This window comes from Dreissena polymorpha, chromosome 8 (assembly GCF_020536995.1).
Source record: "Dreissena polymorpha isolate Duluth1 chromosome 8, UMN_Dpol_1.0, whole genome shotgun sequence".
Taxonomy (NCBI): domain Eukaryota; kingdom Metazoa; phylum Mollusca; class Bivalvia; order Myida; family Dreissenidae; genus Dreissena; species Dreissena polymorpha.
Window position 1 is genome coordinate 99,679,794 of NC_068362.1, and position 19,628 is coordinate 99,699,421.

General features: G+C 36.7%; 1 protein-coding gene across 1 annotated transcript; it reads right to left on the reverse strand.

Moving 5' to 3' along the window:
* Positions 1 to 1,311: 1,311 nt before the first annotated feature.
* Positions 1,312 to 17,911, reverse strand: LOC127841429 (glyoxylate reductase/hydroxypyruvate reductase-like). Its single transcript, XM_052370251.1, has 3 exons — positions 17,209 to 17,911; positions 6,762 to 6,935; positions 1,312 to 6,188 (listed from the first exon to the last, which is right to left on the reverse strand). Exons 1-3 carry the CDS (start codon positions 17,453 to 17,455, stop codon positions 5,521 to 5,523), a joined length of 1,089 nt encoding a protein of 362 aa, XP_052226211.1. The 5' UTR covers positions 17,456 to 17,911; the 3' UTR covers positions 1,312 to 5,520.
* Positions 17,912 to 19,628: the final 1,717 nt, after the last annotated feature.

Sequence of the window (19,628 nt, forward strand, 5' to 3'; positions counted from 1 at the left end):
TTCACATCGAATATGTTAAGAACATTCTCCGTATGTAAACTAATTTTTATCAATCACATTTCCTTGACATGCTATTTAATTGAAATATGTATTATGTTTAAATGGCTATGTACTGATTGTATTCGCCAATAAAATTGTGTGTTTGTCTGTCTGATTATTTTTCTCTTTCCGGGAAATTGTTTTAGTATGCTGATGCTGCATTAACAAATGTAAGTGTATATGAAGTTAAAACACCAAAAACAAACAACGGTTGCGATAGACACATACATACTGTTAAATGCCCATAATATCACTTTAAAACACGCAAGACTTACCAAACGACTCTAAACTTAAATTGGAATGTGTAGGACCGCGAATCAAAACATGAATATATGGGGACCATATCATTCAGGCGTGTTTTGCGGGGTTTTAAGTCCACAGAACGCGGAGATGCCAAAACGTAGAGTACCTACATTTATCGTTTCGGCGGATTCGTTCTGGTGTTTTGAAGTATATGCGCCCTTCAAATCCACCAACATACAAGAACGCTATGGAATGCACGTACACATAAACAGTGTCGGATTCGCAACGTGGAGGCCCATATCAGGTGAACCTTTATCGGCCCACGCCCCAGAGCCCTAGTCGACATAAAGCCTTCTTGAACACTAGTACCCAGTCGATTTCAATAGCAAATAATGTCAACTTAACCCAATATGTCAACTTAACCCAATATAATGTCAACTTAACCCAATATAATACCAACTTACCCAAACATATCAGTTTCCATAAAGAAAAGGCAGTTGAGGCGTTCCATATGGAACGCTTAAATTCCGAGAATTAAAATGAATGGGTAACCGATTTCTTATTCGGTCCCTCCTCACCGCGAAAAAAATGACTCAATTATTTAATAATATTTTTTTCCACCAGCACTCGTGACCTGACTCAGCCAAAGTCCGTTACAGTGTGACCTTAGTTCAATAGATATTCTCAGTTTGACATCCTTGTTTTGGAGGTCTAGATTTTGTCAAATATGCATTTACAGTAGAAAGACAATTAACATGAATTTCTGTTAATTTTCATATAAACTTTTTGAAATTAATACATGTTTTACCACTTCATTAATGGATAGTTTAAGCACTAAAACAAGTAATATAACGGATTTTATACGGAAGAGCTACATAAATAGTTTAAAATATATGAACATTTAAACGTCCGTTTTGGGCATTGCATTTTTCTTAAAAGTGCATTTTCTGGAATGCCGGAAACAATTAAATGCAACAAATTTAATGTATTAAATTATTTAAACAATAACAATCAAACAAAACACCAACCTATTGATCAAAATTTTAATTTATTTACAGCGTTTGTTACCAATTTCCGACAGTTGCTTATCTATTTAACATATATATCACGTAAGCATACAGTTTAAGATAAAATGAAGAGCGTACAAATGTGATAGAAATATAACAATATGTACCACACTACACTGATTTTAGTAAGGGAACATTATGACATCACCTTTTCAAACACTACCATGGTTTTATGCATGCATCAACATTCCAAAATGTGTACCTAACTAAAATGGTTTTATGATGCGTGTTTTACACACACACAAAATCTTTTTTTTCTTCCAAAATACAATGGTTTTCATGAAGAACTGCAATGAATGTTTGTTACAAGCATAAACATAACAAAAGATAAGTTAAAACTTATCCCCAGCAAGTGAAAATAAACAGTGATATTTGTATTTGAATGCTACATATTCTTATGAATATACAGTGAATATTAAGACTTTTGTAATAGATTCTTGACAAGGAACAATTACAATTTCACTTCACCATTCCCTCAAATGTCCTACTTTTTAGCTGAACAAATTACAAATACGTGTAAATTTAAGGCATGTTATTTTATAACATATCATATATGTGCACATATATTAGACAATACCGAACTATTTCATCAAAAACTTTATTATCACAATAAAAAAGTATATACACAATCAAGTAATGTTACTGGACTACATGCTTAGCATTTAGCTTATTCAATATACATACAATAAAACAACTGAGCATATATGTATCAGACACTCATTTAAAGAACGTAAATGTAACACTGTTACAAGTTTTTTCTTTACTGTCGTTTGATATGGTATTGTAAGGCAACTATTGTTTTCATTAACTAACATGTCAAAATCTGTATAGCCAGTCCACAGAAAAAACACAGTAACGACAACACAAACTTGAAAACAAAGTAAATAGACAGTTCCTCATAATATTATTTTAAACATTCCATAGATAAATAGCAATAAGCAAGGTATGCTGAACAATGTTAACTTAAGGCAAACAGTATTCAACAGTTTTCAAAATTGGGGCCCCATGTTAACGGTTATTTGCCAACAGCATTGTTGTGTTATTTGTTTACAAAACAACCTGCTGTGGTCTATCAGCTATTCATAAATAAAATATTCCTATCAAATAAGTATCATGTATGTGGCTTTTGATTATATATTTTAATATTTGAAATTATAAAAGTTGATAAGACAATAATGGTTACTCACGTGCCATTAATTAGTATGCATGTTGATGGCAAATGCAAATATTAAAAAAAATTAGATTCAACGTGACCGCAATGTGACTAAATAAAATTTAACAAAACGAAACAAAAGTTTACTAAACATTTCATAAGTTGAAATTGTGAATATTGAAAAAATACAATTAAACACAAGTCTTTTATTTAAAAGTTCAGCATATCGCAAGTCCGCTTTCATCATACATAATTTTTATTTCATTCATAATCCCTTTAAGAATAAAATCAAATCCATTCTTAATAAGGAATCTTTTGGCTGACACATTAATACCATATCACATTTTCCAAAAAATAACGAAAGTAAAAGATACTTTTATAACAAAAATAAAGTATATTTGCACAACTTTCAGTTGTCAATACATGTACCGGTATACAGGTATCACAGACATTCCCTGACACGTTCAGTTGTCAATACATGTACCGGTATACAGGTATCACAGACATTCCCTGACACGTTCAGTTGTCAATACATGTACCGGTATACAGGTATCACAGACATTCCCTGACACGCAATCTAGACTCTAAACAATAAAAAGTAACAAATTTAAAAAAAGTGAAAAAATAGCAAAGACAATATGCCTTTAAAATTGTTGCAAGTTGATATTAAAATGAAATTTCCACAAAAATACACCTTCAGGTGAGATTTCACCATGACACAAAAACATAAGATATCAAAACAAGACATGATAGCAAGCTAATAATTCACTCTTTCAAACAAACGTTTTAAACCTTTGCTCCAATTAACAATTTGAAAGTGCCGGTGGAAAATATATAATTAATATACAGAAATATCCCTTCAAAATAACTGTACAATGAAATGCGACACACAATGGATGAAAACTCATTTTAAACATTGTCAAAGCTCTTATTTGAAACCTAAGTTATTGCACGACACAAACAAAGCTTTACAATTTCCTAACGAAAGCAATCACAAAAACAAAACGTATCAGTAAGTTCATAAAATAATAACTTTTAATTGAGGTGCTATTTTGGTTCATGGTTGCTCTGCCAAGGATAAAAAAGAAACTTTAAACAAGAGGGCCATCAGGCCCTAAGGCGCTCACCTGAAAGCCAAAGGAACTAGACTATTCTGAAAAAAATGCAAGCTGATTCATGAAGATTATTTTGGACCAAAAAAGTGACTTTTAACATGTTTTTTTTTATATTTGACCTTGTGACCTAGCTTTTGAGCTCATATGACCCAGCTTCAATCTCTGGCAAAATTTCATTGGGACAAATGTTCTGACCAAGTTTCATGAAGATTGGCCAATAAATGTGGCTTAGTGTCAACAAATTTTCACTAAAGCCATATAAGGACAACTGCCCCCCCCCCCCCCCCCCTGGCGACCATGTTTTTCAACAAACCATAACCATTTTCAAACTCACTCAAGCTATTGTTAGAACAAATGTTCTGATCAAGTTTCATAAAGATTGGATAATAAATGTGACTTCTAGAGTGTTAACAAGGTTTTGTAGTAAATAGCCATTTAAGGAAAATGCCACGCCCCCTTGCGGCCATGTTTTTTAACTGATCTCAACCATTTTTTTTTAACTTGGCCCAGATATTATTAGTTCAAATATTCTGACCAAGTTTCAGGAGCATTGGACCACAAATGTGACTTCTAGAGTGTTAACAAGGTTTTACCATACAGTAAAGCCATATAAGGAAAACTGCCCCGCCCCATGGCGGACATGTTTTTCATTCAACTGGAACCATTTTCGAACTCATCCAAGACATTATTGGGACACATGTTTTGACCAAGTTTCATGAAGATTGGACTAAAAATGTGACTTCTAAAGTGTAAACAAGGTTTTACTATAGCCATATAAGGAAAACTGCCACGCCCCCTAGCGGCCATGTTTTTCAACCAACCGGAACCATTTTCGAACTCGTCCAAGATATTATTGGTACACATGTTCTGACAATGTTTCATGAAGATTGGACTAAAAATGTGACTTCTAGAGTGTTAACAAGGTTTTACTATAGCCGTATAAGGAAAACTGCCACGCCCCCTGGCGGCCATGTTTTTTAACCAACCGGAACCATTTTCGAACTCGTCCAAGATATTATTGGGACACATGTTCTGACAAAGTTTCATGAAGATCAGACAATAAATGTGACTTCTAGAGTGTTAACAAGTATAAAATAAGGAAAACTGCCACGCCCCCTGGCGGCCATGTTTTTCAATCAACCGGAACCATTTTCGAACTCGTCCAAGATATTCTTGGGACACAAGTTCTGAGTAAGTTTCATGAAGATTGGACAATAAATGTGGCCTCTAGAGTGTTAACAAGGTAAATGTTGACGACGCACGACGCACAACGCACGACGCACGACGGACAAAAGGCGATCACAATAGCTCACCATGAGCACGTTGTGCTCAGGTGAGCTAAAAATAGCCCCTTCATCGCTGTTTTCTTAATTGAATAAAAAGTACATATTTATAGTACCAGCACTTTACTGCAATGCATCCATTAAATTATAATGCACATCTCGCGGCATGAATTTAAATGGAAACAAAGTTAAAATACGACACGTGATTGCAAACGTATAGCGAGCACCGTCGTTTATGTATTACTGCCTAGCAAAACTAATAACTACTTCACATTAATACGAAAAAAAAAAATTCTGCATGTTCAGTAAACAAATGTGTCTTAATTTTCTTAACTTCTCATATAATGTATAATTTCGATTAATTAGGCCGAGCCATGTGCAAATACACACATCGCGTATAAAATACTTCTGGAATTATCTGTTTTGCCAGACGAAAGTTAAGTTCTTTATCTTAATTTTTATTTTATAAAAATACCCGCAATCGTTAGGTATATAAATCTCACATCATTACTTTTAAAACGCCAGTCATAACTTCGTACCCAACTTTCAGAGTCTCTAAGTTCGAGGATTAATGGCAATGAAAAGCGCCAGTGAATGAAAACTGAAAACTTCACTTGCGCCTATGTAGGAATTGTTGCCAGGAGATTGGAGATCACGTCAGGCTTTTTCTTTTTATTATCGAACTCGATTTGTTGGAGATTGCTCAAAATTGCTCTAACCAGATCCACTGAAAGCCGTCTCCTCCCGTCCCACTTGAAGCATTCCCGGTACGGCAAGAAGAAGCAATTAGTCAAAACCTCGAGAGGGTGACGGTTCGGTATGACGTCATACTCCCGAATGTCTAATCCAGCCGCGGCTATCGTATTCGTTCGGAGCGCTTCGCACAAGTCCGTGTAGTCGGCCGGAAACTGCTTAGAAGCGTCAATCAATATGGCGGAAGTCTTCATCATCTTAAACGACTCCTTATTGAGTACAAACATTGTCTTCCCATTCACTTTCATGTGCCAGCACACCAAGATGACGTCACAGCGCATCAACAGCTCATTCCTGTCCACGTACGTCGCGCCAATCGTGACGTCATCCTCGTTCCTTGTGACGTCATTGTATAACAGCTCCGCCACGCCAATTCGACGGAAAACCGTTCCAACAGAGAGTCCCAGTTTTCCGAGCCCAAAGATTCCCACAGTTCGGTTACTAAGCTCCAGACAAAACTTGCTATCTGACGTCAGAGCGGCGATGATGTCACTGGACTGAAGGAACGCGTTCACGTTGAAGTTGTTCGCCGAGCCTGCATAAACAGAGATCAAAACGTCATTCATAAAAAAAAACTAGCAATTGACATGAATATACTAAAATAATTAACAAGTATACACATGTGTTAAATCATCAATCGCTATTCGCATTAATATATTTGTGATGTTGTTGATATATCCGTGAGGGAAAAGACGCCGTTTGGAATGGGAACGCGATGCAAAATATGACTGCATTTTTTTCCAAGCCATGGTTAAGTTTCATACGGATGTATTAAAACGTAAAACCAATAACGGCCTTCGTATGTAATACGACTTGTAATGCGCTATGCTGGTCAAGACAATTTTAACCGCAGTGCGAGCTAGAGATGTGCTTTTGAAATTGTTTGTTTATCAAACAAGGACATGAAAACTCATGTGTAACATGAAGCTGTATTGGCGTTGGCCAATACTTTTAGTTTAATAAGAGTATATTTGCATTATGATTAGTAAATAATTTATGTTTAGAGAATTGTAGAGATTGTGAACTTAAAAGTCGTTGGTCCTGATGGTTGCTGGAAGCAATCAAAACCAGAGAAATAACGCGCATATATATTTTTGTCAAAACTTACTGTCTATCCACTTTACAGCGCACAGTCGGAACATCGCCATGACTATCTGTGTAAGCGCCTCTACGATTGGCTCTGAAGGGATCGTTACGACGCGGATTTGTCTTCGGAAACACTCGGAGAGATCAATATGTTCCTTGTCTTCCGACATTGTAGCCACAATTTTCAGTGATGGGCCTGAAAAATACACCTGGAAATGTCACTGTTGAAGATTATTGTTTGATTTGCAGACGACCAATACTTATTGTCATAGAATATTATATAAACCTCGTTATTTCGTATTATATTGCCCTTTCTGGTTAGCCACTACCACACAAATCGTAATCGCCTAAGTAAATATTGACGGCCTAAGTAAATATTGACGGTTAGTGTTAATATTTAAGAAGCGTTAAAATCCATTTGGAATTGATATAGGTTCAACTTTAATTAGGCGTTAAGTACTTAAATACATAAATGTAGTGCTAGGTAAGTATAAAGGCGTTTCTAGTGAACACTGCCCGTAGCAGCCCAATTCCGCTCAGCGCCTGCTTAACAATGTTCCAGATGCGTAATACATTTATAGTAAACTTCGCAAACGACGGACATACTTGAAGCACTTAACTATCCATCGCTTTTTAATCACATAATAGCAAGTGAACTCCCGTTTGAAGACTGGTTGCTATTTAGACGGTCTATAAAACACGGACGTCAAAACACGACCAAGGTCGGAGGAACATGTATGATGCAATAAGTTCATTGACCTCGGGCCCGAGTCGTTGAACTGTATACAATGCGACGAATTAGAGATATCATTGAAAAATGTCTCTATTTACCGTTTTGACAAAACACCCAGTATTGACGATCATTGTTTCTATTACGTGAGTTGATATATTTTAATAGTCGGAGGAACATGTATGATGCAATAAGTTCATTGACCTCGGGCCCGAGTCGCTGAATTGTATACAATGCGACGAATTAGAGCTATCATTAAAAAATGTCTCTATTTACCGTTTTGACAAAACACCCAGTATTGACGATCATTGTTTCTATTACGTGAGTTGATATTTTTTAATAGTCGGAGGAACATGTATGATGCAATAAGTTCATTGACCTCGGGCCCGAGTCGTTGAACTGTATACAATGCGACGAATTAGAGATATCATTGAAAAATGTCTCTATTTACCGTTTTGACAAAACACCCAGTATTGACGATCATTGTTTCTATTACGTGAGTTGATATTTTTTAATAGTCGGAGGAACATGTATGATGCAATAAGTTCATTGACCTCGGGTCGTTGAACTGTATACAATGCGACGAATTAGAGATATCATTGAAAAATGTCTCTATTTACCGTTTTGACAAAACACCCAGTATTGACGATCATTGTTTCTATTACGTGAGTTGATATTTTTTAATAGTCGGAGGAACATGTATGATGCAATAAGTTCATTGACCTCGGGCCCGAGTCGTTGAACTGTATACAATGCGACGAATTAGAGCTATCATTGAAAAATGTCTCTATTTACCGTTTTGACAAAACACCCAGAATTGACGATCATTGTTTCTATTACGTTAGTTGATATTTTTTTAATCTCTTTCAACAGTGTTTCAGTCATATCAGAGCGATCACAATTTCTGAAGTGCATACACTTATGCCAGTATATAACTGACAACTGCCCTATTTAAAACAGATGTAGAGGTAGAATGGAGACTCAATGAACAATCCCAACACAAGTTATGTTGTAGGGTTTGGGATCGAACCGCGATGCGATTCCAATAAAGACATTCAATGTATGGCGATGTTGTTCTTTCACAAAAAAAAACAACCGTCGCGTTTCCTTTACAATGTGCCATATTTTTTGAAAATCCATTTGTTTTATTATTAAGTAAATTATAATACGACACTAAACGAGCCGTGATTCAAAAAACGCTATGCTGAAGTAGACCTTTGATCTCTTATCATGACATCGACCTAGAATTTAGCCAGCCGCATTGATCTTGTATGCGACACTGAGACTCATTTCGTTGAACATTTAAAGCCAAATTATTTCAAATACGTCTATTTTCGTCATTTCATAGAGCAGTCAAGCCCTATTTTGACAATAATTATGTCCTTGGCGAATGATGAACTTAAAGTTCCGAACTATCGCGCGCTGTCGAACGCAAGCCCGCAAGCACGTACACTCAAGCAACATCGAGCTGATTTACATATAGCACGACGGTCCCACACAGATCACGTTTAGACTTCGCCTTATGTCAAGAACACATTTCGTATCTTATATTTATCTTTTCACACTCTGGATCAGCAGACGATTTATTTCATTACGGAGGAATCCGAGATAGCCGATGTATCACGATTGATCTTTTCAGTCGATAAAGAAACAGTGTAAAATTCAAGGTCGACATGTGTTTTCTCATCCCGATAAAACCAAGATAATACTGCATGAAGAGAGTACGAACAATTGTGCTAACTTTCTGTTATGTTTCTGCATGTGTTTCTGCATGGACCATAATTTATATAGATGTTTGCAGCTGATATCTCTGAAAGCATACTGCTCTACATGTGTCGCATAAGATCTTGTTAAATGCCTTAGGCCGCAACTGTAGACAAGTTGCGGTCAACTGAAGGCTAGACTAGAGTCTCCATATAAGTGATATATTTACATGGGCAAAGCTTTAGGCTAGGCTGAATGGTTTACATGTAAAAGTTATATTGTTCATCTGAGTGATCAGTCAATGAAGTCACAAAAGTTCTACAATTGTTCAAGTTAATTCAGTTCGTACAAACAAAAAAGAACTCAGATTTTGCAGATACAATTTAACAAATGCAATGAGGGATTATGTATGGTGAACAAGTACTTAGTGGCTTTAAATTTAATCAATTAATAGCAACGGTGACACATCGATACCTGGTTATAAATACACACACAGAGTGTCGGCAGTAAACGTAAAGAATTCTCGTTTGTTGGGGGTTATATTAATTCTCGCACAGTGTTTCATAGCTCTAACCGGAGAAAACGTACTATTAGCAGTGGGGCTATTAAAAGCGCAAATGTGGACGACGCATGCATGCCTTTAATAACGCACAGTTTAAACTAAAAAGTCATTATGGCATATGTCGCTCCACTGACGCATCATGCAACTTTACAGTTCTCAGCAACTTCGTTTTTGTTTCAGAACAGGTTTTCAAATTTGCTCAAATAAAATTAGAATCAATGTTCTGAGCATGTTTCATGAATATTGGACAAAATATGCAACATCCAAAGCGTTCAGACTTTTTAAATTTACCAATGTATGGGAACTTGCACTCCGTAGTGGTCATGTTTTCAACGGACTGCAATCATTTCACTCGCGGCAGAGCCATATATTGTGTAATAATTTAAGTTACCCCACAGGATGACAGGATGGTTATTATTATTTATAACAATTTTATCCCATGAGCCGATTTTTACCATATGCGATTTCAACAATTTCGGCAAGGAACCACAGTTCGATGTTAAATTTCTAAAAACAAACCTGTATGTTTTGCGGTATCTGAGGATATGCTTTTAAAAGTTTGTACTTTAAACATATACAGTTTTGTATGTCGCACTAGTAAACATCAAGGTGGGACCTGTTTCGACAACAGGGTCATAATTTTAATAATCTCAGTAGATGACACACTTTTGATGTTACAAGCAAAATACTAAACGTTTATTCCTTGCTGTTTCACATAAGTTTGTTTTAGTTTATCGCTATATGCGGATAAGGGAAACAAAGTGATCGCAATGCGATGTTGCCTGCAAGGTACACCAGAGTGGTCAATATCAACCCCACGTACATTATTTGAACAATTTGTGTAGAGGATCGCCATAAGATGGCCTGGTGTTACACCTCAACCCCTTTTCGTTTTAGTTTCTATGAATCACGTGAATCCCGGGGCGTCGTCATTTTTTACAACTATGGCGTGAAATTAATAAATTTTATACCACTGAAAGCAATTACAAACCAAATAGTAAAAGCATTGACCATTGTGATTTCAGAGAAGAAGATTATTTAAGTTTTCACTTACAAATAATATTTAGCTCACGTGGCCTAAAATGCGCCGGACCAGAAAAATTAAAACACGTTCAAAAAAGTTCATCCAATAATCATTTCATCAAGTTTCAATAAAATCTGCTTAACGGTTGACCGTTCATCAGGTGATGTCGATAAAAGCGGTCAGCACTAACTGACGACGGACTTAACGGTACCCTAAAACGTGACAATGCGTACTCTGTGCTCATACATTTACATACATATGACCGAACAAGCTGAGACGAAGGCCAAAAATAGAGTGTTTACATCAAAGAAAATAACTTTTGTAACAGATAGCGTATCTTAACATCTGACACTTCTGTAACGGCAAATGTTATGTGATAGTTTTAACACACATTTAGAACTATTGATCCAGATACGTGTATACAACGAGGGAATAGGTCCATAATATGTGTAGACGGGCTAACGGATGTACGTACAAAGAAGTAGACAGACAAACACAAGGACGGACACAAAACAAGGGATACAACTATGGTTTTGTATTTATGATAACAGCTGAAAATTAATTAAAATTTGGGTCGCGAGTTTTTTTCCGTGGAAAGCATATGAGTAAACCATCGTTCGAAATGATCAAGGAACTGAACAGAAAAAGACATCAACCAACACAAATATACCGAGTGAGTTAAGTAGAGCTCAACTGGCAAGAGTTTAATTCGTTTGAATCTTTCATCTCCGCCTTAGTTTGCATACATGGGTACAAAAACAGAGAAATATCTGGTAAAATGAGTTTCGTCCTAGAAAAAAAGTGATTTCACGCATGTCTGAAAAGCTTTTTCAAGCAATACCTTTGCAGTCCGCACGGGCTTCTGAAAGACGACACGTTCCAATTGTATTGATTTTGTGTTCATATGAAGCCTTTTCTAAACGAAAATCAATCCCAGGCGGAAAGTATGTCTTATATGAGAAAACAAAACAAAACCGTAAACTACAAGCATTGGCAATTAATAAACGTCAGTATCGCTTATCTCTCTATTCGAAAGTTTATTACGCGACGTTGGTTCAATAGAAAACACTTAACCTTGGGCGAGGGCGAAAAAGTGAATTCAGAATTATCACTGATGGCACGGTTTCGGGACTGCAAAACAAACAGAAGAAAAACATATCCACACATGTGCGCATATGTTCACTTTCGACTATATACTGTAAACATTAGAAGAGAGACTATGTACTGTAAACATCAGGAGAGATATTGCTATTACTATAACAATCGTCAAATATTCAGATGTTAACAAAAGAGTCATCATCAATGTCAAGTAAGCCTCGTTTTGTGAATACTGGGCTTAATGCATATGCGTAAAGTGTCGACCTAGATTAGCCTGTGCGGATTGCGCAGTTTTATATGGGCGACACTTTCCGACTTACTAAATTTTCTCTAAGGAAAGACTTTATTTAAACGAAAGATATAGTATAAGCGGAGAGTTTCGCCCCATAGTAGCCTGTGCGAGTTGCACATACTAATACATACTAATCTGGGACAACATTAAGCCTTGTTTTCCCGTAACGCGTCTAAATGGGTTTATCTTCTGTTTCAAGTGGTTTATTACAAGCGCGAAATCAGGTATCTCATAAAATCCGTTTTGTATATAGGTTCGTTGTCTGTAATACCAATGCTTTATATAAAGAATAAACGGTTAAACATAGAGAGAAACAAGCGACGAATCTTCGAGAACGATGACTCAGTTATTATAATGACACTCTAGCCATTAACAAACATACAGCGAACTGTGCAGTTTACAATGTCGCTTGGCCGTAAACCAGAATAAGTGCTTACAAACAGCACGTCACTGGGTATCAAAGAATTTGGCAGTAGTATATGCAGTTTACACTTTAGTGTAATTGATAATTAGTTCGGTCAATCCTCAATTCTTATTAATTGCAAACAAAACAATTAGGTGATTTTGGCTTAGGAAATTGATGCATAGTACTTCCTCGTTGAGAAACGTTATTTGCAAATATTGAGATATGCTTTGTTTTACTTTATATATTGATTGACATAACTTCCTATTTGAGAATTATTACGTGTAAGAAGTTTATTGATTAATAATCCGATCGATGATTCATTGAAGTTCGATCCATGCAGATAATCTCTCTTCGAAAATGACGTACATACGGCCGGTTATTAATAGAAATTCGGACAAACGGATACCAGAGTTAATCAATGGTAAACAACATTTTGTTTTTGTTTCCAAATGGCATTATTGCACTCAATCAATTGAGACCACCAAACCCCAATTGGGTATGTTCTAAACTTATTATTTTCAAGATAGCGATATCGCATGTGAAATATATCGAAGCACGCATTAAAAAAACTACAGGACCCTGAAATACTAGTTGTCGTTTACATAGGAGTGTTAAGTACTGCGATTCAAAACCTGTATCACTGGAGGCGAATTTCTGCCATATTGTCCAGGCGTGTTCTTCGGGTGTGAGCGACCCAAACACAAGAAAACGTCAATACATAGAGCACCTTCATTTATCGTTACGGCGGGTTTATTTGTCGTTTTTGGTTGTTATCGTTTTGGCGCTTTTCAAAGCCGCAAAACCGCAAGAAAGAGATGGAATACACATCAATTGAAACTTAACTCATGTATGCCAAGCGGCTAGAAAAAAAGGCATTGGCAAACAGCGTAGACCCAGATGAGACGCGGCATGATGCGGCGTCTCATCAGGGTCTGCGCTGTTTGCTTAAAGGAATTTCTGTAAGAAATATTCTAAATATAGGAATAAATATACAAGACATCCCTAATTTTGGAAATAAATTGATCCAATTTAGATGGATGGTAGAGTCCACTAGGCATAAACGGGTTAACGTCACAAACATGAACAAACCTGGGAGACCATCGCCTTAGATCGATCACTTGGGGATTGAAAGGGCTTTAAGTTGTTTCAAACCTCTTATTTGGACCATAATTATTCTTTAGCTATCGCATCCATCCCTTTTAATATGGCAATTGCAAGCACAGTGGGTTTCCCTGATTCACTGACTTCAATATCATTCAACGGAATGTCCAAGAACTGGCCGATGAGGCAATCATAACTGCGAAAAATCTGTTAGTGTTTAGCGCCTAGACATGATGCATAATTACCATAATCATCCTTTACGTAGAAAAAAAATTGTCCGCTTCGAATCACCTTGAGCGAAATTCATTTTATACTGTTGTGCGAAAAGGTTTTCAGGCATTCATATATGCAAATCTTGCTTATTGCGAATCGATTTGAAAACAAAATACAAAATTTGAAAACAAGGAAATTCGGTCAATATATCACACATTGACCCCGAAATAAAGCACACAAACAACAGCTGCCACGGCAGCAAATATTATGGAGCTTATCTCTATCTCTGTAAACAAAATCTGTCAACCATATTAAAGGGATCTTTTCACGGTTTGGTAAATTGACAAAATTGAAAAAAGTTGTTTCAGATTCGCAAATTTTCGTTTTAGTTATGATATTTGTGTGGAAACAGTATTACCGAACATTTACCATAGTCCAATATAGCCATTTTATGTATCTTTTTACGATTTGAAAACCTAAAAATTATAAAGCGTTGCAACGCGAAACGATTGAATAATTTGGAGAATTCTGTTGTCGTTTAAATTTACGAAACTACGAAGATTGCTTATATAAGGTATAAAATACTTTTGCTGTGTATATCCGGCGGAATAGCCGAGAGGGCTAATGCGTTTTTACTTCAGACTAACTCAAGGACTCCGGGGTCCTGGTACCGGCCACTTTTTTTCCTTTTTATAATTTTATTCTTAATTTTTTACTGGAGCTTTTAAGAGCCAATGTTTACATTTATCAATATAAAGCATTTAATGACAATCTTCAAAATATACCAACACCTGTAAAAAGGCCACTTAAATAAAATGCTTACAAAATTGCTATCTCTATCTCTTTAAACGAAATATGTCAGCCATATAAATTAAATGCTCACGAAATTTATATAATCTATACGGGGTTAGTAAATGGAACGTCTGAATATCGAGATGTATGGTGACTGATGCTCCGCTTTCATAATCGGTCATTCCCCAAGCGAAATAAGGGCAATATTTCAATAATATGATTTCGGTTTATGAGAGGATGATGTTTACAATTTACAAACAACTTGTGGTACTAAAGTCTATAGTTCAAACCTGTGACAGATATGAGCCGCACCCCCGGAGAACGGGGTTTAATGCCTGTGCGAAACGTGTCGTCCCAGATTAGCCTGTGCAGTCCTCACAAGCTAATCAGGGACAACACTCTGCTTTATGATATTCTTCGTAAAAAGTATCCACTTCGAGACACCGACAAGTCGGTCATTGTCGACCATGACTAGCCTTGCGGACTACTCTGTGACATGCTAATATGTGACGTACATGCATTAAGTCGCGCTTCCAAAAGCAAGACTATGTCACTCATGTAAAAATACTCCAAAACTAGTTACATTAATAGAAAAGTAGCAATAAATATTTCGATAACAAAGCATGAAAGCAAATACTCGTTTGGTGTTTAAACGTTAGTGTTGATGAAATGTGTGATATTATACGTAGTGTACATGTTGACGCAAGGGTTTGAATCGATCATAGGGCTTGATCTTTATAAAATAACAATTTTCGGTCTCAATTTTTATATTAACGAAACATAGACAGACTGACAGAAAGTTTTATTGACGATAACTTGACAGTTTTTGTCATTTCCAAATAGTTATACATATCAGTATGTAAACGAGGTCGCGAAAACGTATAGCTAAGTATGATTACGAAACATACAATCGCAGGTAAACGCCGATATCCACTAATGTTTAACACCATAATGTTTACGTAGATATACGATATTTATACAAGTCATTAGCTACAAAAAACGGTCGCTAGATGATGCAATTAAACTTTTCGCCCTGGGACGCTCGAATCGTGCTGATGCAAGTACGAAAATCTAGAGTCAAGGACGACAATACAGTGTACATGTACATGTATATACTTTAACAATCGCGTGAGACAGGTCTCTCGTGGCCATCGCGTTTAACCCATTTAAGCCTAGTCTCCCATCCTTCTCAATTGGAACAATTTATTTCCAAAATTAGGGATGTCTTGTATATTTATTTCTATGTTTAGAATATTTCTTACAGAAATTTCTTTAAGCAAACAGCACATACCCTGATGAGACGCCGCATCATGCGGCGTCTCATCTGGGTCTACGCTGTTTGCCAAGGCCTTTTTTCTAGACGTTAGGCATAAATGAGTTTACGAATTACTGTGGTGTGACTGGCACATTGAGGTATAATTACATATATTATAGCGACGATATTTCTCCTATTTATTTATTTTTTACAAATTTACAAAAATAGACAAGTGTTACGGATGCATGTGCGCCTTGGTGTTATATCTTAAATGGACAGATGGCAAATTAAATCGCCCGGTTGTATCAAACATGCATATAGGACAGATATGTATCATCAATATCAAATACATGAGACGTCAGAGGCATGTTGGGGCTTAATTCACGCATGTTCCCCTACCCAATATAAAAAGTATCGGAGTATCCGCAAGGGATCTGGCTTGTTTTGCTTACATAATATGTATCATGCATTTTCTGGTCATACCGAATTGTGTGTGGTAATGAACCAGCCGCTCGAAACAGAGCGCCGTACGTGCTAGTGGATCCGGGCGTCGTGGGTGCAGTGGGCGCGCCTTTCAAGTCGTGTCAACTTTAGTGGTATTTATCGCCCACGAATACAAAAAAATATAACGACTCATAGCGTATTTATTAAAATTGACGTGTTGCTAGAGAAGTAGTAAATGTGTTGCAGGTACCGATTTTAGATAAACACGATAGTATAAGAAAACAAGACTATTGTCAAGCAATATAAGTCCCCTACCGGCTCCACCATTGTCAGAAATTTCAGTTTTTTTTTATATACTTGTTGCCATAGCAACCATTTTTTTAAATTTAGGAACAAAATGAAATGACGTGCATAATGTCCATATTGCCATCTATCCATGTTCCAAGTTTCATGAAAAAATATGAAGAACTTTTAAAGTTATCGCATATCCAGAAAACCACCATTTTCAGCAGTATTTCTAGTCTATTTGTTGCCATAGCAACCATAAGTTATGACGTAGGAACACAATGAAATGACGTGCATAATGTCCATATTGCCATCTATCCATGTTTCAAGTTTCATGAACAAATATGAAGAACTTTAAAAGTTATCGCAGCATCCAGAAAAGTGTGACGGACGGACGGACGGAAACAAAACCATAAGTCCCCACCGGTGAAACCGGTAGGGGACTAAAAAAACAAGTTAGGCCCGTAATGAATATTATATTAACATTTGATATGAAACAAGAATTACGCATTTTTCGGCACACGTTTCACAAGTAGAAAAAACAACATAAAAGACGCACTCACCGGCGGCGACCAAAACCTCTCGGTCAATCTTATCCGTCGGCATGCAGACGATAACGTCAATTTCGGGTACATTCACGAGCAGTTCCGTCCGGGGAGCGGGGTCGGGGGAGTCCCAGAACGAGACGTTACAGCGGCCGAGCAGCATCTCCAGACACTTCTGGGGCAGTTGTCGGCTGATGTAAACCCTCGGTCGGTAGAAATCGCCCGTTCCCGTTGGGGCCGTGGTTTTGATGTATTCGGTCGACATTATGTTAATTATTAACAATGGCTCCGCTGGTGACTTTGCAGATTGTTATGAAAATTTCGTTGTGTTCATAGATTTTGTATTATTTGTCCCGATTTTTCTAAGGCCTCTATGAATTAGGCCTAAGGCTAAGCCACGAACGCAGTTTCAGAAATAAATGCTCAATGCCTTATACATGTTCTTCTAATGTATTTTCCAATCCTTACCACCTTGCCCCGTATTCCTAACTCTCGCGATTGTGTTTGTCTTTTTCTATTCCTTACATATTCAAGTGACCTATAAATACCAAAGCACGAAAAGGTACAAGAGCACAAATCATTAAATATCCGTTTTAGTATTTAAAACTTCGCCCAGTTTCGTATGTCACAGCTGATGCCAGAATACAGAACACTATTTTTCTCTATACTTATCGTCGTGGTTCACTCTAGACTAATCTTTATTTACGAATTTTGTGAACGAATCGATGGCCCAGTTTATATCTGCACAAAACGGTCACGGGTTGTGCGCTTCGTTACCACGAGAATTTCCGCCCTCGCCGTATTACCGAATTTTAGCCAATCGGCGTGCATGAAAACATAAAACATAATTTACCTTTTTTATTATGTTCAGTTCGTTTTACCGTTCTATGATTGTGTTTACTAAACGTGACACAAATCGATAAGTAACAAACATGTGGCCTATAGACTCATGACACAATGATTCAGCTTAAATAAGCAGTAAATAGTTCTATTTTAAACTACAATAGTTCAAACTGAGGTGGCTACTTGTTTATTTCCCATACATATGAGCCGTGCTCTGTGAAAAGGGGGTTTAATGCATGTGCTCTGTGAAAAGGGGGTTCAATGCATGTGCTCTGTGAAAAGGGGGTTTAATGCATGTGCTCTGTGAAAAGGGGGTTTAATGCATGTGCTCTGTGAAAAGGGGTTTTAATGCATGTGCTCTGTGAAAAGGGGGTTTAATGCATGTGCGTTAAGTGTCGTTCCAGATAAGCTGTCCGCAAAGTCTAATCAAGAACGACACTTTCCGGGATTATGATGTTTTCGTTGAAAGAAAGTCTCTTCTCAGCAAAAACCTAGTTTACGACACTTAACGCACATGCATTAAACCCCCTCTTCCACAGAGCACGTCCCATGTATGTTAATGTCTACATCAAACATACGTTTCAATAGTTTAGATAAAGTATTAGATGTTAGCATGTTAACTTTTGTTGTGAAAATGTGTCATAGAACCTACGCTACAGTGGTTCGTACACTTGGGTTATTGTACGTGTTCCATGAAATAAAAATATCTACCATGTATTTTAAAAACACTGTGAGACGGTTACAAGAAAACAATCTCGAGTCCAGCTTTGTCATCACATTTTCAAAGAAGCTGCGACAAGGGCGCAGACGGTTCTGCGTAATGAATTTTTAAGATTAAAGAAAACCACTAAAGGGACCTTTTCACGTTTGGGTAAATTGACAAAATTTAAAACAATTGTTTCAGATTCGCGAATTTTTACTAATATTGAACATTTACCATGGTCTAAAATATTCATTATGTGCATCTTTTGACGATTTAAAAACCTGAAAATTATAAAGCGTTGCAACGAGTTCTGTAAGTGTCGTTATATTTTGTGCCACTACGAGGATTGCTTATATAAAGTATAAAATACTTCACTCACTGTATGAGCACGGATAGCCGATTGGACTAAGCGTTAGATTTTTACTTCAGGGGTCAGTGGTTCGAGCCCAGGTAAAGGTTACTTTTTTCTTGCTTTATTTTTTCTTATTTTTTTACTGGAGCTTTTTAGATCCAACGTTTACATTTATCAATATAAAGCATTTAATGAAACACTTCAATGCATGCCAAAATCAGTGAAAAGATCCCTTTAATTAATCAGACCTATCTCTTCACTTACTTGACTTATTTTTCATAGATTAATGTTCCGAGCTTAATGTGGCAAGGTCCTTTTTCATTAAATGGAAAACTAGTTTACATACTTCAAATTAATATGCGATAGCCATGAGAGCAGATTTTTTCGCGAAAATACAGGTACTTGTGTCCATATTCTAATGGAAGGCATAATGGAAGAATTCTTCATATGCGCCTGGTTGTGTTAAATTCATGTGCTTTGAAGTTGTGATTTTGGATTGTCTACATTTTACTCTTTATCTTATTCTAAAATGAAAGCGCT

What these genes read in the sequence shown, in the direction of transcription:
- LOC127841429 (XM_052370251.1), bottom strand. Translation starts at nt 17,455, where the DNA reads ATGTCGACCGAATACATCAAAACCACGGCCCCAACGGGAACGGGCGAT. An exon ending in AGAGGTTTTGGTCGCCGCCG is followed by an intron (nt 6,936 to 17,208) that starts GTGAGTGCGTCT and finishes TGTATTTTTCAG; the next exon opens with GCCCATCACTGAAAATTGTG. An exon ending in CGCTGTAAAGTGGATAGACA is followed by an intron (nt 6,189 to 6,761) that starts GTAAGTTTTGAC and finishes CTGTTTATGCAG; the next exon opens with GCTCGGCGAACAACTTCAAC.